Raw genomic sequence first — 15,662 nt, forward strand, 5'->3', positions numbered from 1 at the left:
ACTAGTTGATGCTCCTATTTATAGTTTTTCGCATTTATTTTACCTTCTTTGTATATTTCAAACCTTTTCCGATTTAAAGGATTAATTTAATTGTTTTTATAATGCGTTTATTTTACATTTTATGATTTTTTTAAAAATCGATTCCAGCTTGCAATTAACGTATAATCGGTTGTTTTTTATAAAGAATGTAGGCAAATATGTGATGAGTTACAGATATTCGATTATTTTGAGCCCGCAGAAATGAGATGAGAACAGCGACTTTGAACAAAAAAAAAAACAATCGATGAATGTGGAGTAAGTCTAATTTTCTTGGTTCGGCTGTCGCTCTTATAGAATTTCTTTTAAAGGTTTGTTTGTTGACCTTTAAGAGGCAAGCGTTATTTGCTGAGCTTGATGCTAACTATAATAAGCACCCAATATATATAAATTATATAATTTTTTATCTTCATCAATAATCATAGCTAATAAAAAATGATTCGTGATATCAAACCATTATTAAAAATATAATTTTCTATAGAATTCTAATTTCTAAGGGGAAGAAGCAACGCGTTTACTAAGAGCGTTAATTTTTATAAAAGCTCATAAAAAAAGTGCAGCCCGATATGGAACAAGCAGCCCATTTAATAAGAGCATTAGATTGCTTGAAGGCCCGAAGAAATGGTGCCGCCCCTCAAATAAATAACAAAAATATCACTTTGAATTGCTTGACCAATATAGGTCTCGAATCTGTGACCTACGCATCATTAACGTTTTAACCAACTGAGCTAAAAGGCAAGCGGTATATCTTGCGTGAAGGCTAAAAGAAATGGTATAATACGTCAAACAAATAACAAAAAATACTAATGGCCCAGGACTCGAACCTACGACTTACACGTTATTAACACGACATTGTAACCAACTGAGCTAATAGTCCAGCGGTATATGTTACGTGAAGATTATTTAAAATGGTTATTTAACCAAACAAATAACAAATATCACCAAAAATGGCCCATGCAGGTTTCGAACCTGCGACCTTCGCGTTATTAGCACGACGCTCTAACCAACTGAGCTAATAGGCCAGCGATAATTATCACGTGAAGATTATTTATAATTATTTTTAACCAAACAAATAACAAATATCACCAAAAATGGCCCATGCAGGTTTCGAACCTGCGACCTTCGCGTTATTAGCACGACGCTCTAACCAACTGAGCTAATAGGCCGGCGATTTTATCACGTGAAGATTATTTATAATTGTTTTTAACCAAACGAATAACAAATATCACCAAAAAATGGCCCATGCAGGTTTCGAACCTGCGACCTTCGCGTTATTAGCACGACGCTCTAACCAACTGAGCTAATAGGCCAGCGATTTTTATCATGTGAATATTATTTATAATGTTATTTTAACCAAACAAATAACAAATATCACCAAAAATGGCCCATGCAGGTTTCGAACCTGCGACCTTCGCGTTATTAGCACGACGCTCTAACCAACTGAGCTAATAGGCCGATGCTATAATATGCGTGAACATAGAAAATAATGATGTTTTGTTGTCAAACAATTAACAAAAGTGCTAACCAACTGACCTAATAGGCCAGTGATATAGAAGTTATTCTATTATAGTAAAATTAATGTCTTATTTCTATACTTTTCCTCGTTAAAGATATTGTTTTATATTAATGAAGCAAATTATTTCTGGTCTATTGATTGGGCCACATTTTCCTCAACAAATCCAAGCCCACTAATCGCCAATTTCTCATACCCAGAGGGCTACCAACCAAACCCTAGAGCATCTCGCTTTCTTCCAAGAGCGCCGTTGTCAGCCCTGCACCTCCAAGATGTCGAAGCGAGGTAATTCGTTCCCTCTTGTTTTCTAATACTCGCGTTCTCCTTTTGATGTTTCTCCGTCATGTTGGGGTTTGTTTTGATTTAGATATGCTGCATTGGAGTTTACAGGCCGAGGAGGAACGGCAGGGAACAAGTTCCGGATGTCTCTGGGTCTTCCGGTGGCAGCGACGGTAAACTGTGCTGACAACACCGGGGCTAAGAACCTTTACATCATCTCCGTCAAGGGGATCAAGGGCCGGCTCAACCGCCTGCCCTCCGCTTGCGTCGGGGACATGGTCATGGCCACCGTCAAGAAGGGGAAGCCTGACCTCCGGAAGAAGGTCATGCCCGCCGTCATTGTCCGTCAGCGAAAGCCGTGGCGCCGAAAGGACGGTGTTTACATGTACTTTGAAGGTTGTATCTGCCCATTATCAGATTGTTTTTTTCTCTCTCTCGTGTTCCCCCATTATCAGATTGTTATATCATTCAACTTCTTTGATAATTATGTAAATGCAACTGATGTATGATAATGACATCAATTAGTGTTAGCTTTCGTAGTAGTGAATAGCTGTCTGACCCAGTTCAAGTAGCTTTACATGTAGTGAATTATAGTCTGATTCTGTTCAAGTTGATCTCTTAAGACTTGCTTAGGTAACACATCATTGTTCAAAGGAAGCGTAGAAGATTGGTTTGTATTATAACTGATTTCTTTGAACTAGAAATAGGTGGGCCCTTAATAGATTTCAGTCTAGGGTTTCCAATGTTAAGAAAAAATTCCCTCTTGTAGCTATAGTTGACATTATAAATCGCTCATGGTAGTCTGATTACTTGTCTTTCAAGGTGCTTTTATTTATTTCAAGGTTTGTTCACTTTCATATGGTTGTTTGCTGCTTGAAGGCTAATTTGTTGGCTATTTTCATGTTAGAATGGTTGTCATCTTAATTTGCAAAGAGGTTTGTTAGGATCAGTTTTCTTGATATTATATTTTTCATGAACATCATCCTCAATCTCTGCTAACTAGTCAGTGGCTGAAATACACTGCTGAGAACATGAAAATCTTTGAATGGTAAATACCTGACATCACCATATCCAATAATTTTCTTGGAAAACAATTTGTCTGAAAGCCTTATTTTTGTGCTCTTAAAATTCATTGTATGTCCTTGCAAGTGTTACTAAATTTGATGGAAGACAAATTATCTGAAAGTCTTATTTTTGTTCTTTAAAAATGCCTCGTATATTATCTTTACTGACAGTTGTGCCTGCCACAATACAAAAATGTATATTATCTTTGGTGCTCTATTTCAATAGTTTATTGAGTTTATAATGATAAAAGATGGGAATGAGGATTGTTTGTTGTCTTTGACAAAATTTCTAGGAGTTTGTTTGTTCCAACTGTTTGGAGTTGGGTACATGGATGTCATGTCTCCATTGAACACTATGTATAGTTATGTTGCACATCAATTACCTTATCATCAGTTAACTTTTTGTAAAATAATTCTTGTATCACTACTGGAACTAATTAATTAGTGCAGTTGAATTTTGTCTTCATAAGAAATAATCCTTTTCTTATTTATGTGTGCAAATATGTCCAAAGTCTTTGATTACTCATTTCTTCTTTGGAGTTTTTTGCTTTGTTTTTTTTCCTCTTCCAGAATATAGTAGCCAGTAAGCTGCAGTTTGGCCTTTGGATGACTATTATAAATCTTTCAGCAGTTGGTACGTCTTTTTTGTGTTAGCCTCACTATAAGTGGCCATGCCACTTTCTACAGACTTGACCTACATGGCTGGGTCTTTTGTGTTTCTGGTGTCACCAGGTTCCATAAAAGTATTCCATTAGATGGAATAATCATTTCCATACGTTTGATATAGAATTACCCTTCATGATTTCTCTCATCACTTTTGGCAAAGCAACATCCAGAAGTTCTCTTCATATGTTTTCTTACATCTGTTTATGTTTGTATACGAGTCTAATTTCTTTATCACTCAAATTATGCAGATAATGCGGGAGTGATTGTCAATCCGAAGGGTGAAATGAAAGGTAAGCAAGACATGGGAGCAGGAAATTTTTTTTTTACAGTATTACTAATTAAAGTGTAGTGAATTTAACGTTAAGCTTTAATCATTTATGATACTACTTAGACTATGGTCGCTCCAGAGTTGCATTTCTTGCTGTTATTGCTTGGGCTGCATGACTTGTTCCTTTAGTGGATTAGTAGGTTGGAAAAGGGGAAAGTGAAAGGAAGCAAGAAATAACATCTCATGTTCCCCTGCATTTCTACCTTGTAGTTATCCACCCGAGTAAATAAATCTCAGCGAAAAAGCCTTAAAACTCTTGCTGATCTTCATGGTTTTCACAGGATCTGCAATTACTGGACCCATTGGAAAAGAATGTGCGGACCTGTGGCCAAGAATTGCAAGTGCAGCAAATGCTATTGTGTAATGTCATATTGCTGGTGTCAATGTCGGAGTTAATAGGGCAGTTTTTGGATTATGTTTCATTTGCTTCGAGAACTATTGAGGTCCAAAGTTGTTTGTTTAAAACTTGATTGGCTAGTTGTTTAGTTCGCTCATGTTGAGAGCGTTTTTCTATTATCTCTGTTTGATGTTTCCGTTCTTGGCGAACCCTTTTCAAGTACAAACAAATTTTATTCCTCTGTTTTTATTTATATCTTTGGTTCAAGATGAAAGTTACCGGTTTGTTTTGTTGTTCTCTCGTTACCCATGAGACATTGTGACATAAAAGTTTAGTTTTGCCTTATTCATTCAGCATTGTAAACGTCGCTTTCATACGTCTTACTTGAATCAATTATGGAATTTTAAAAATAAAACTATATAAAGTGTTTTTTTATATTTTTAAATAAGATGTCTTTTTGAAAAATAATAAAAATAAAAGACATACTTTTGATTTCTACCTAAATTTTTATCACTGCGGTTTGACTAAATTTTTGTACCCCTTGTAGACGGACTTATATCTCCTTTTAGATAAGATGAATAAAAAGTATAAAAAAGAAATTAAGAAAAGAACAAAGACAAATATTCATAGAGATAAATTTTGAGTATCTATCCTAACTAACACGTCCAGAATCTAATAAAAATTAAATAATACCTGTTAATTAAACAATGATCATTCTGCTTCAGAAAGGCAATTATAATTTTCTTCACGTTCCTTCTCTTCTCGATTAAAAGTATGCCCATGGTTGAACGTTCTCAATTAGAAGGATTTACTGGTCACGCGACATAAAGGAACAAATCAAGAGACACTTCTTTTAATCCAAAATCAAATGAAATCCCCAAATTAATTCGCGTGTCGCAAAAAACCTAATTTTATACCTTTTATGACCTTATGTACACTTCCGCATCAGAGAATCGAAGAAGAAAGCCTCGGAAAGAGTCGCCAGATTCTTCAGGCATCGACGACTCCGGCGGACGCAGGGTGAAAAGGTGAGGGAGGGAGGCGGGACAAGAAGGCGCGATGCAGCAACTCGCCTCCGGAGGCCTCGTCGCCGCCGTCGCGCCCCTCGTCGAAGTTGAGGGCGTAACTGAGGGGATCATAGCCGAACTTGCGGCGGGAGTGGTTGTGCCGCCTGATCCGAGACGCTAGGATCCGGCATTTTCCTCCGAACTTGAGCAGATCCTGCACCTTGCGCCGAATCCAAGCCGCAGATGCACGAATCAGCACGGCGGGCCGCTCGTCCTCTCCGTCTCCTCCCGTGCCGCCGCCGCCGGCGAAGCAGCACGACAAGTAGATCGAGGAGCGGAGCTGGTGCATGAGAGGCGGAGGCGAGGAAGCGGAGAAGTGATGGTCGAATCCCATTTGGATATTTAGAGAAGGAGCGGAGTTTTTGTGAGATCGGAGTGGGAAGAGAGGAAGAAGGGGTAGAGTGGTGCGACGATGGTTAGTGGGCAGAGTGGTGTATACCCGTATTTATCGGATCATGAAATGGGGCCGTGGCGGAGGAGTACCCCGCGTTTGCTTAGAGAGTCCGCGTCGCTGCCGAGTTGTGAGTGGAAGATGCGCTTTCGCATGGATGGGAAATTTGAAACCGTTAAATTTATTTAATAAAATTAAAATTTTAATATTTTATAAAATCTTGAGAAAAATTACGTAATAGTGAATGTTGGAAGAAATTCAGATATCATTTAAGAACTATGCTGCAAATCAACCTGTAATTTGCTTTTTAGGAAACGTAATAGGTTATAGTAATATAAGCATTTATGAGGGGAATTTGATTTGATAAAAATAATAATATTGAAATATGATAGGGAAAAAAATAATTTAATTTGGTAGGATGTGTTCTTTTTTGGTTGTGAAGATAAGCCTTCAGCTTCGGCCAGTGGAAGATGGGGACAACTGACAAACATAAAGGCAAGATGCTCGACGCCAAAAGTAGGGCAAAATCGCCTCAATTATCATGGCTTCGGCGGCAGCGGAAATGGATCTGGTCGATATACTCGACGCCTCCTCCGGCCCGATCGACATCGCCAGGTACGTCGACTTCGTCCGCGACCCCGCGGCGGGCGCGATAGCCACCTTCGAAGGCACGACCCGCGACACCTTCGAGGGCAACCGCGTGGAGGAGCTTCAGTACGAGGCCTACGTGCCGATGGCGGCGCGTCGCCTCGCCGCCGTCTGCGCGGAGGCGCGGGCTTCCTGGCCGCTCCTCCGCCTCGCGGTGGCGCACCGCCTGGGGACGGTGGGGGTGGGGGAGGCCAGCGTGTTCGTGGCGGCGTCGGCGGTGCACCGGGCGGAGGCGATGGAGGCGTGCCGCTATTTGATCGACGAGGTGAAGGCGTCGGTGCCGATCTGGAAGAAGGAGGTGTACGAGAACGGGGAGGTGTGGAAGGAGAACAAGGAATTCCTCGAGAGGAGGGCGGCCCATCACGAGATTGACCCCGCCCACGAGCTCAAGGAGACCTCCAACGGCTGCTCCGACTGCAACGTGAACGGCGACGATCGCGAAGAATAAGATGAAGCAATGACCGTCTGATGTGTAGTTGACGATTGCTAGAATTTGTATCGATGATGAATTATAAAATAATTTCTACTATTTTTAAAATAAAATTGATAAATCCCAATTAATACGGATTTAAAATAAAAGGCATGAATTATTTTCCCAGGCCCTAGTGGTTCTTCACTCCAAGAGGAAGTAAAATACCCACCACAAAAAACATAATCCAGAAACATTGATTTCACTATAAGAATCAGGGTTTAGTTGACTAAATAATTGCATAGGCATCAACCAAGACCAACATCAAACATTGAACACAAAAACACCGACCTCAACCGGTCCATACACTAATGAGAAGTCAACAAGGCATTGACAACGAACAGGTACCAACCAAGCAACAGGACGATTTGATTTATGGCTTTGGAACCTCTCACCTTTAGCATTTCCAGCTTACGTTCAAACCACAAAAAGAAGTTTGGTTCTCCTCTTCTCGTGCTTTTGACTTGTTACCTTTGGCATTCTTACCTTCCTTGTCCATACTTTCTCAACTTCCTGTTCATTGTCTTGTCGTGTCGATTCATGTATCGGAATGTCTTAGCAGAACTGACCTTCCAGGCCATGGGCAAGAAGATTGAGATATCTTTAGAAGCTGAAAAAAAATATATTACAGAAATGAATCTAACAGTAGTGAGATTATGCAAACTTGCAGAGAGTATTAACAGCCAAAGAAAACACAATAGTATCAGTCGAAGAAGTTTACACCTCGCTCCCTCCTAACTTACTCAAAGCTACATTAGAATTGTCAGACCTATAACAAGAAAAATGGACCTAAAAAAGAACAGACTTTCTTCCGGGTCCTCTTAAGATCTATGACCAACCAAGAGTCCAAAATTCTTTTCCTTTGCGACTGGTTGCTCTTAATCTCTGTTGATACAAATTGAAAAGATGCAGCTAGATGAGAGATAAAAAGAAAGGTTGTGATCATCCCCCCATCAGTTCTCGATTTTACCTAGTCAACTTTCTTAACTAAAAACCAAGTAAATGGATCATTCAGTGCTGGTCCCAACTAATCAGGACTGACAGGAATCTTTTCCCTCCATTGAATAGTACAAATAAACTGAATAGTGAAAGTTCTAACTATCCAGGATATATAACATCAGCATGAGAAAAATTGTATGAAACATAAGGTTTGCAAGGTATATACCATGTTACAAATGGAAATAAGCAAAAAAAAAAAAAAAAAAACTATCACAAAAACACAAAAGAAGAAAAAGGCCCTAGTGAACATGATTCCTACTCCTGTGGGGACTAGCTACTAATCCTTAGCCTTGAGTGATGGAAATGTAATAGTGTGCATCCAAATGATAGTAGACTTCTATCAACCACATGCTGGAATAGATGATATCAATTGAACAAAGAAAAATATGGAACTTTATCTTTTTCATGCTTAATAAATGGAACGCTATGGATGAGAACAGAGGAAAATATGTGCTGGGCACATGGAAAGGACAATTTGGATACAATTGTCACAGCAACAAATAATTATATTCAATTTATTTGACTAAAGAGATTATTAACTAAAGGATTCATGAATCTGTATTAGCTACAAATCCTGTGGGGACTAGCTACTAATCCTTAGCCTTGAGTGATGGAAATGTAAGTGTGCATCCAAATGATAGTAGACTTCTATCAACCACAATGAGATCAATTGAACAAAGAAAAATATGGATACAATTGTCACAGCATCAAATAAATAATCAGAAAAAGGATCCATGAATCCATATTAGCTACAAATCTATTTATGTTTACATTTGGGCTTAATCAGAAAAAGGAAAATATGTATATCCTAGAAATCCGAGCATAATCAATAAATAAATTTCAGATGATGAAAAGATGCTCAAGAAATATATTAGAATCTTATGGGCAGTCTAAGAGAACTTAAAACATATTTTATGATTTCATATAAGTTAATATAAAACTTTTGTTAAATTTTTAAATCATATTAAGCATCCTTAATGTTTTTCCCCCCTTAAAAAAAATCAGTGTAACTTGCTCCCCTCCACTTGTATCCTCCATGCGCCACTGCCTCTAATGATACTAAAACTTTTGCTAATATCAGAAGCAATAGATAGAACAATCAGAGATAAGAATTTTGAATTATATTATTTATCATCCAAAGTCACAGTTGATAGGGATATAACAGATAAGATCTAATTTTGAGTAACAAATAATTATACTACCTAAAACCACCACCACCCCAACAGCATCACAAGCCTAACTATTTGGGGTCAGCTAAATTTGTGACAAATTAACTAGGTTTTGTATGCAAATACAAAAATATACAGATTTCTGATTATTGCACACATGTCAATTTAGTCAGTGACCTATAAGCTTATCCCAAAACTATGTGGTTTCTACAATAAAATTGTCAAAACAGCAAGCCATCATAGCAAAAAAAATTTAACAAGGTTGTGTAGTGCCACAAACTTGGTGAAGGATATAGAAACAAATTATTGGAACCATACAATTGGAAGAAGCGATTCTAATTTACAAAATCTAGACATCAGTTAAGTATTTGAGGAACAGAAAAAGCAAGATACATCAAGAAGTCAAACTAATAATCACACTCACCCGAAGTCCTGAACAACTAAACTAAAATATAGAAAGTCAAGTGAATCCTCAGGCAGCAGTCCTTGGCAAAATTGCCAAAAAAAAAAAACTACGAAAATCCTCTGTGCACCTCATCAAACTGACCTAGTTTTTTCCTCTACCTTCATGTAGTTAACTCTACAGAGAAAATAATCTAAAAGAAGATCGAATGAATAACTATAAACTTGATTTGTTCTTTCCATTTTCAGTCTTTTCTTCTTCGTGGGTGGAATTCAGTTCTTAAGAGAGATTTCACTACTATATTATTTATATATGGTAGATCCAACTCAACAGTCAAAGTTTTCTAGTTCAACATAAATCAAAGAATGATCAGATAGAACAATTTAATTAGATACCGCTAATAAGCATTTTGATCAAATGAAATCACTGGCATAAATATATAAAATGGCGAGCATGTAAGAAAGCGCAACGATCAATAGTGCTAAAGAGATAAGGAAACAAACGGACTCGTGTGATCAGGATGTCAAAGGCAGAGAATCGTGGCTTGGAGGTCGTCATCGGGGGGAGGGAGAAGGTTAAGATCAAATGGAAGTATATGCTGGTATGTGGAAGCGATGTCACGGTCGTCGTCAACGACGGAGGCCGACGACCCGCAGTCACTGTGGCAGTCTTCGTCGTTGTCTAGAACTCTCTGGGGAAGCGGTTTGGCCTGCTTCTCTAGCTGCGACACACGTCGGTGGCTCAGCGTCGCGAACGCAGGAAGACGTGGCCCGCTGAAGTACTCCACGGTGCTGCTGTGGCTGCTCGACGTCGGCCGTTGCAGAGAGGACGGCGGGGGGTCATGGTGGTCGTCGCCGAAGGGAAACCGGGCGGAGGGAGGGCAGCGGAATGCAGGAGTAGGGGTGGGAGATGCAGCGGCAGCGGCGCCGGCGGCAAGGGGAAAGTTGGTCTTGGCCTTGGGACCACGGAACGCGCGAGCGGCGGAGTCGTAGGCCAGTGCGGCGGCCTCGGCTGAGTCGAAGGTGCCGAGCCACACCCTGACCTTCTTCCAGGGGTCCCTGATCTCGGCCGCGAACCGCCCCCACGGCCGCTTGCGCACGCCTCGGAACCGCGTCTCCGCTACTGCCGCCGCCGGCTCCACAGGAACTCGGCCTTTCCTCATCTGACCAACAGATCGATGGAATGAAAAGGAGCAAAAGAAAGGCGGAAGAGGGAGCGAGAGATGGGATCAAAGCAAGAGGAGTGCTGATTTCGCCATGTCGAAATTGTTCAAAATTAGGGAGATAAATTGGCTGGTTGCTTCATCGGTTGCTATCGATCGCCACCCAAAGAAGGAAGACGATTTGTTTGTATGCCCCGTGAGGTCACGTCTCCGTCTACATCTCCGTCTCTGCCCTTTCCTTCCTTTTCCTTTTCCTTTTCCCTTCCCTCCTCCTCCCCCTTCCCCTTCCCCTTCCCCTTCCCCAGCCTTTTCTCTTTCAGGATGATTTCTTTTCTTTCCATTCACCTTCCTTTTCGAAATTACCAACCTGCCCTCATCATAAATTGTGCTGTTGTTAGATCTAACAAAAAATTGATTTCAGCCCTCAAAGATTGTCTTTTTCTAAACTGCGCCCTCGAATGCTTAATTATTGACACACTAGTAATACCATTATTTTATTAACAAAAATAATTTCATAAGATTATCATGCCCTATTCAATCAAGAGGCGTTAATATTTAAAGATAAAGTGATAACATGTTTAAAATTTTAAAGTATTTTAATATTTTTAAAATTTTAAAAGATATTCTAAAAATAAAATAACTCATAAAAGGTAAGCTGGTTTTTTTCCCCTCCAAATCTTACAAGTACGCTGACTTACTTAAAAAAATATTGATTTATACTAATTAAGATAGATTTTCCTCTAAATCGTACAAGTATAATTAGAAATATTTAAAAGAATTTTTTAGATTTTATTCTCTTTATAAAAATACCTCTTAAAATTTTTAAATCACACAAGTACTTTTTAAAAATTCTTGATTCTTTCGTTCCAGCAATAATTTTATTCGAAATAATGAAAATTCTGATAAATATCTTATCAAAATGTGGTCAAGATCGTGTGTTTGCGACCTTTCTTTATTTAAAAAAGCTAGAGGATGGAGGCTTAAAACTTTTCACTATATCAAGAACGTTGTTTTTTTAAACATTAAATGAACATTACTTTTTACGACGAAGGTCGGGGGCCGTTCGACGGCGACCGATTTCACGACGAAGGGGGTTCTGCAGGCGGCGGTGAAAGGCGAGCTGCGGAGGATGCGCGATCTTTATGTGGCGATAAGAAGGCGAAATGGGATTCGACCAAATAGCACGCTGGGGCCGATCTTTATGTGGCAATGATCGTCGCAAAAGTGATCGCAAAGATTGAAACAAGATTTGATGTTGGAAGGCCGATCTTTATGTGGCGATAAGAAGGCGAAATGTTGGGCTCTTGGGCTGGGCTTTGGGGCATCACCATCGAGTTATTATCTCGGTTGGGGTTGCGGTGAATCCGGCAACGAGCAATGGATCCGATGGAAGACGGTGCTCTTCGCACAAGAGGCAGAGGGAGGGGGGCGGAGTGGCGACGGGCGAGTGTGATAGAAGGAGGATCGCGACGGTGACTGTTCGGCCATCTGCACCGTCTGCGAGAGTTGAACGGGCGACGACAGCTCTGGATGCTGTGCGTCAACATATTCTGGCCAGCGACGTTCGGCGATCGACTCATGGGTCAACGTCAGAGTGTGAATACAGTTGCAGAGGTAGGGTTCTTGCATTTGTTTTCTTTGGTTCATAGCTTTCTTGATGATTTAGGCGAGCCGTTGTGGCCTCTGCGAGTGTTTTTCTGATCTGAGAGTTTCGACTTGATCTTGATGAGTCTGTTTCTGTTTGTGGTTATTCAAAAATCAACTTTTTGGTTGTTATCGATTGGGTTTGCGATATCTTATCGGATATGTTGAATCCCTCTCGTTCCTGAGTTACTTTGATTTCTGACAATCCAATGATTATCGAGCTTGAAAAGCAGCGATCGTAGGAAATCATCATTAGCGTAGTGGTTTCAGAGATGTAGTGATTGCTTATGCAGGGTCAAGACAATGTTGGACTTGTGGCCGAATTGCATATCTTGCTTTGCAGAGAGGTCATTATGCTGCAAATGGACACACTATAAATTGAACGAGTCATTAAGTACTTGTGTTGAAGGGTGTACATGGTTTCACTTCAGAAGAAGCAGAATGCAAAGGGGAAAACTCATTGGTTCTACACTCTTATGTACGAGTTGACTGGCAGGTAGTGGTTCACCTTGGTGTGTGATTTTACACACTTGTTGGTGTCGTCGTTGCTCTTGATGATTGATGTGCTATTATAGTAGTTCTTTTGTTGTACTTTATGTTGTTGAGTAGGATAGGTTGTCGGTAACACAATTGTCACATTCTAATGATAGTCAATGTACATGTTTCCAAGTCATACTTGTTGCAATCATTCAAAATTTTCTATCTCTAGATTGTTGTTGGATTATGGTGGTGAGAATGCGAAGTATCGTAGATGTTCTTCAGCAAGTAAGGTGGAGATGCTGCCACTATGGAGTTTGTTTTTTAAGAGTGTGCAATAAATGAAAGAGCAGAACCTCTTATGTTTACCAATCAAATTAACATTATACAGAATTAAAATAAAGAAAGGAGGAGGAAGAAGAAGAAGAAGAATATCAATTGAATTTATCTATTTGATTGTGGACTTCCTGAGGCCCCACGACCTCCGTCCTGCGGCTCCCCGTCCTCCCTCATTCTTCAGCATCTGAAGCAAGAAATCGTTCCACGTGTCGATGGGCCCCGGCAGGCACCAGTGGACGCAGTCGTTGTACAGCGTCACTTTCTCCTCCGTCCCGTGGCCGTACCGGCTCGGGTGGCCGTCCGGCCTCAGCAGCGTCGCGTCGGTGGTGTCCAGCAGCCGGAACTGCGCCCGCCCCGCCCTCGTGGCCTCCGCGTACTCCTCCAGCTGCGTCATGTACATCTCCAGGCTGTAGCCGTCCAGCCTCGTCTCGTTGCTCCGGAATGGCCGCTGGCGCACGCAGTTGCCGCCCTTGTTCCACTCCCCGTTCTCGAAGTGCGACGGCGCGAAGGTGCGCAGGAAGACGAGGCCTCCGAAATTTCCGGCGCCGGCGAGGTCGTTGAGGACCCGGAAGGCCAGCCGGAAGGCTCGCCGGTAGCTGTAGTGCAGGGTGAGGTCGGTGACGTTGGGGTCGCCGCAGTAGTGGCAGCCGACGAAGTTGCGGCTCTCGTAGAACATGGTCGGCCGGAGGAACCAGTGGCCAGCTGAGATGATCACGTAGTCGAATCCGCTAACCTGCGTCGTCCAGTTGGTGTCCGGTTCGTCTAGGTAGAGATTGAAGAGCCCTGTCCGCGTTGGCCCGTTCGCGTTCGTCTCTTCTGACCGCACCAGGAACGGCGACCAGAAGCTGGCGATGGTGAAGTTGTGCGTAGGGAAATGGTAGCGCTTGAACCTATCGTCCTTCGTCGGCGACGCATCCACAGAGTAAGTCACCTGTATCTTAACGAATTTAGCATCAATTTTTTTTGGAATTTCTATTTAATCCTGTAAGGAAATACATTTAATTACCCTGAGGAGGAAGCAGATGAGGGATTGCATTTGGTTTCTGCCGACAGAGTCGCCGACGAAGGCCAGGGACTTGCCGCGGACGAGCTCCAGGAACTGGCCGGGGTTGAAGACGGGGAGGTCGCAGTCGTTGGGCTTCCACTTCCACTTCATAAACTCGTTGTCCGGCCTTCCAAACTTCATGCAGTTCTGGTGGTCATGGATTGCCCAGCAGCTCTCGTTGGTGTAGTAGGGCGCGCTGGGGTTTGGCACCCATTCCCCTCGAAAGATATCGCATCTCGACGACGGATATCTCTTCCCCACTAGTTTAATAGAACTTGAACGGGAGGACGAAGACAACGTCGACGACGACGCTGGGGGAGAGGATAAGTCCGACGAAGCGGATGCGAGCGAAGTGGCGAGCAACGGGAAGAGGTACAGAGGGATGATGGTGAGGAGTACCAAGGAGAAGGTAAGGAGCAGGACAATCTTTGGGGTGTTCTGAAGGCTTGTAATTCTGTTTCCAGTTTGGAGCTCTGAGGAAGGAGGCTTCATGGTGTGATGTACAATTGAACACAATTAAGTGCAACAAACTTGTGCACTACATTTGTACACCCTCAGCCTGCAAATTATTTGCAATAAGAATTAAAAAAAATAAAGATGCTGCTGGTGGAAGGTTAAGTCATGAAGTTGCCAAAGCACCTACTCGATCGTTCACTTCCACAATCTCAAAGTCAAAGAGGAAAAGCAACGCAAGAAGCAGACTTTCTCTCCTTGAAGGATCTACAAGCTAAGGAATTTTAAAACAATGCACTCCGATCCATGTAAAGATTTCAACTCTACCTTCAAGTTGGAAAGCTCTGCACGCAGTAATAATTAATCATGCAAAATTCCACGTCCATGATCTCAATTGCTCAATTATGTCCCAGGGGCTATCATGGCATATCTAGTATATAAATTCATAGTATATAAATCGACTAGCTAGGTAGATTCTTTTTAGCTTTGTTCAATTGTGACATGTGACCTTACAATATAGCCTGTTAAGTGCAGACAATTTCGATTCTATTGGATTATTTATATATGTGTGATTAAAGTAAAGTCTAGGCACATAAAGTCGGCATATACATGTGGTATTTTTCTTGTCAAAAGGGTAGTTCAAACGTTAAATGTTGATTATGAATACGAAAAAAAGATGTTTTATTGTTATTGATTTTTTCAATATTTGTATTCTTATGAATTAAAGAAAATGATAAAAGGGTGGGGGGGGGGGGGGGGGGGGGGGGGAATTAATTAATGCTCTAATTGGCAATTGGTATTTATAGCTTATTTATAGCAAATTTATTTTCTTATTGAAACATTAATTGCTGATTAATTATCAATAAGAAAGAGAGGTTCAATGTTTTTATTAGTGTTTCATCATTTTTCCAAATATAGCAATTGCTACCAAATGCCTAAAAGCTAGCTACAAATTCCAAATAATAATATTAATCCTAATAATTAGGTTATGCTGATTGCAAACCTTCTTCAAATTATTGAGCTAATTATATTACAAGCTAATGCATGCAAGAATCATGGAACTTTTCTATTCACACTTTGAGCTAATTAATTTGATATAAATATTTAAGCCATTATGATCATCTAATGCCACTTGTTTGAAAATTGAATTGAAGTTGTTTTAATAATCAAATT

At 40.9% G+C, this 15,662-nt stretch overlaps 5 protein-coding genes and 4 non-coding genes across 10 annotated transcripts; 2 read left to right on the forward strand and 7 right to left on the reverse strand.

The window, feature by feature from the left end:
* Positions 1–984: 984 nt before the first annotated feature.
* On the reverse strand, positions 985–1,058 carry TRNAI-AAU (transfer RNA isoleucine (anticodon AAU)). The gene has a single exon. It is a non-coding gene; the product is annotated as a tRNA-Ile (tRNA).
* Positions 1,059–1,128: 70 nt separating this feature from the next.
* Positions 1,129–1,202, reverse strand: TRNAI-AAU (transfer RNA isoleucine (anticodon AAU)). Its single transcript has one exon. It is a non-coding gene; the product is annotated as a tRNA-Ile (tRNA).
* A 70-nt stretch (positions 1,203–1,272) lies between these two features.
* TRNAI-AAU (transfer RNA isoleucine (anticodon AAU)) lies at positions 1,273–1,346 on the reverse strand. Its single transcript has one exon. It is a non-coding gene; the product is annotated as a tRNA-Ile (tRNA).
* Positions 1,347–1,417: 71 nt separating this feature from the next.
* On the reverse strand, positions 1,418–1,491 carry TRNAI-AAU (transfer RNA isoleucine (anticodon AAU)). Its single transcript has one exon. It is a non-coding gene; the product is annotated as a tRNA-Ile (tRNA).
* A 217-nt stretch (positions 1,492–1,708) lies between these two features.
* LOC141829335 (large ribosomal subunit protein uL14x/uL14z/uL14y) lies at positions 1,709–4,476 on the forward strand. 2 transcript variants are annotated; one of them, XM_074716790.1, is made up of 4 exons: positions 1,709–1,834; positions 1,940–2,224; positions 3,807–3,848; positions 4,168–4,476. In XM_074716790.1, exons 1-4 carry the CDS (start codon positions 1,822–1,824, stop codon positions 4,248–4,250), a joined length of 423 nt encoding a protein of 140 aa, XP_074572891.1. In that variant the 5' UTR covers positions 1,709–1,821; the 3' UTR covers positions 4,251–4,476. The 2 variants fall into 2 exon arrangements, with proteins under 2 accessions (XP_074572891.1, XP_074572896.1); XM_074716795.1 differs by having other exon boundaries at positions 1,782–1,834; positions 1,917–2,224.
* Positions 4,477–5,004: 528 nt separating this feature from the next.
* Positions 5,005–5,693, reverse strand: LOC141813214 (uncharacterized). Its single transcript, XM_074701146.1, has one exon. The coding sequence runs from the start codon at positions 5,622–5,624 to the stop codon at positions 5,214–5,216; it is 411 nt and encodes a 136-aa protein (XP_074557247.1). The 5' UTR covers positions 5,625–5,693; the 3' UTR covers positions 5,005–5,213.
* Positions 5,694–6,141: 448 nt separating this feature from the next.
* LOC141829325 (molybdopterin synthase catalytic subunit-like) lies at positions 6,142–6,840 on the forward strand. Its single transcript, XM_074716780.1, has one exon. The coding sequence runs from the start codon at positions 6,223–6,225 to the stop codon at positions 6,775–6,777; it is 555 nt and encodes a 184-aa protein (XP_074572881.1). The 5' UTR covers positions 6,142–6,222; the 3' UTR covers positions 6,778–6,840.
* Positions 6,841–6,982: 142 nt separating this feature from the next.
* On the reverse strand, positions 6,983–10,803 carry LOC141829319 (ethylene-responsive transcription factor 3-like). Its single transcript, XM_074716767.1, has 2 exons — positions 9,877–10,803; positions 6,983–7,408 (listed from the first exon to the last, which is right to left on the reverse strand). The coding sequence occupies exon 1, from the start codon at positions 10,529–10,531 to the stop codon at positions 9,893–9,895; it is 639 nt and encodes a 212-aa protein (XP_074572868.1). The 5' UTR covers positions 10,532–10,803; the 3' UTR covers positions 6,983–7,408; positions 9,877–9,892.
* Positions 10,804–12,990: 2,187 nt separating this feature from the next.
* LOC141841946 (protein trichome birefringence-like 19) lies at positions 12,991–14,534 on the reverse strand. Its single transcript, XM_074730154.1, has 2 exons — positions 13,998–14,534; positions 12,991–13,922 (listed from the first exon to the last, which is right to left on the reverse strand). Exons 1-2 carry the CDS (start codon positions 14,526–14,528, stop codon positions 13,101–13,103), a joined length of 1,353 nt encoding a protein of 450 aa, XP_074586255.1. The 5' UTR covers positions 14,529–14,534; the 3' UTR covers positions 12,991–13,100.
* Positions 14,535–15,662: the final 1,128 nt, after the last annotated feature.

The sequence above is a fragment of the Curcuma longa genome, chromosome 1 (assembly GCF_044706935.1).
Source record: "Curcuma longa cultivar G26 ecotype Majalengka, Jawa Barat chromosome 1, ITB_CL_G26_1.1, whole genome shotgun sequence".
Classification (NCBI taxonomy): Eukaryota; Viridiplantae; Streptophyta; class Magnoliopsida; order Zingiberales; family Zingiberaceae; genus Curcuma; species Curcuma longa.

Excerpts from the sequence above, each read along its gene's own strand:
- LOC141829335 (XM_074716790.1), top strand. Across the intron at positions 2,225-3,806 it reads TGTTTACATGTACTTTGAAG|ATAATGCGGGAGTGATTGTC; the intron begins GTTGTATCTGCC and ends CAAATTATGCAG. Across the intron at positions 3,849-4,167 it reads TCCGAAGGGTGAAATGAAAG|GATCTGCAATTACTGGACCC; the intron begins GTAAGCAAGACA and ends TGGTTTTCACAG.
- LOC141813214 (XM_074701146.1), bottom strand. The coding sequence starts at position 5,624 with ATGGGATTCGACCATCACTTCTCCGCTTCCTCGCCTCCGCCTCTCATG.
- LOC141829325 (XM_074716780.1), top strand. The coding sequence starts at position 6,223 with ATGGCTTCGGCGGCAGCGGAAATGGATCTGGTCGATATACTCGACGCC.
- LOC141829319 (XM_074716767.1), bottom strand. The coding sequence starts at position 10,531 with ATGAGGAAAGGCCGAGTTCCTGTGGAGCCGGCGGCGGCAGTAGCGGAG.
- LOC141841946 (XM_074730154.1), bottom strand. The coding sequence starts at position 14,528 with ATGAAGCCTCCTTCCTCAGAGCTCCAAACTGGAAACAGAATTACAAGC. Across the intron at positions 13,923-13,997 it reads TCATCTGCTTCCTCCTCAGG|GTGACTTACTCTGTGGATGC; the intron begins GTAATTAAATGT and ends GTTAAGATACAG.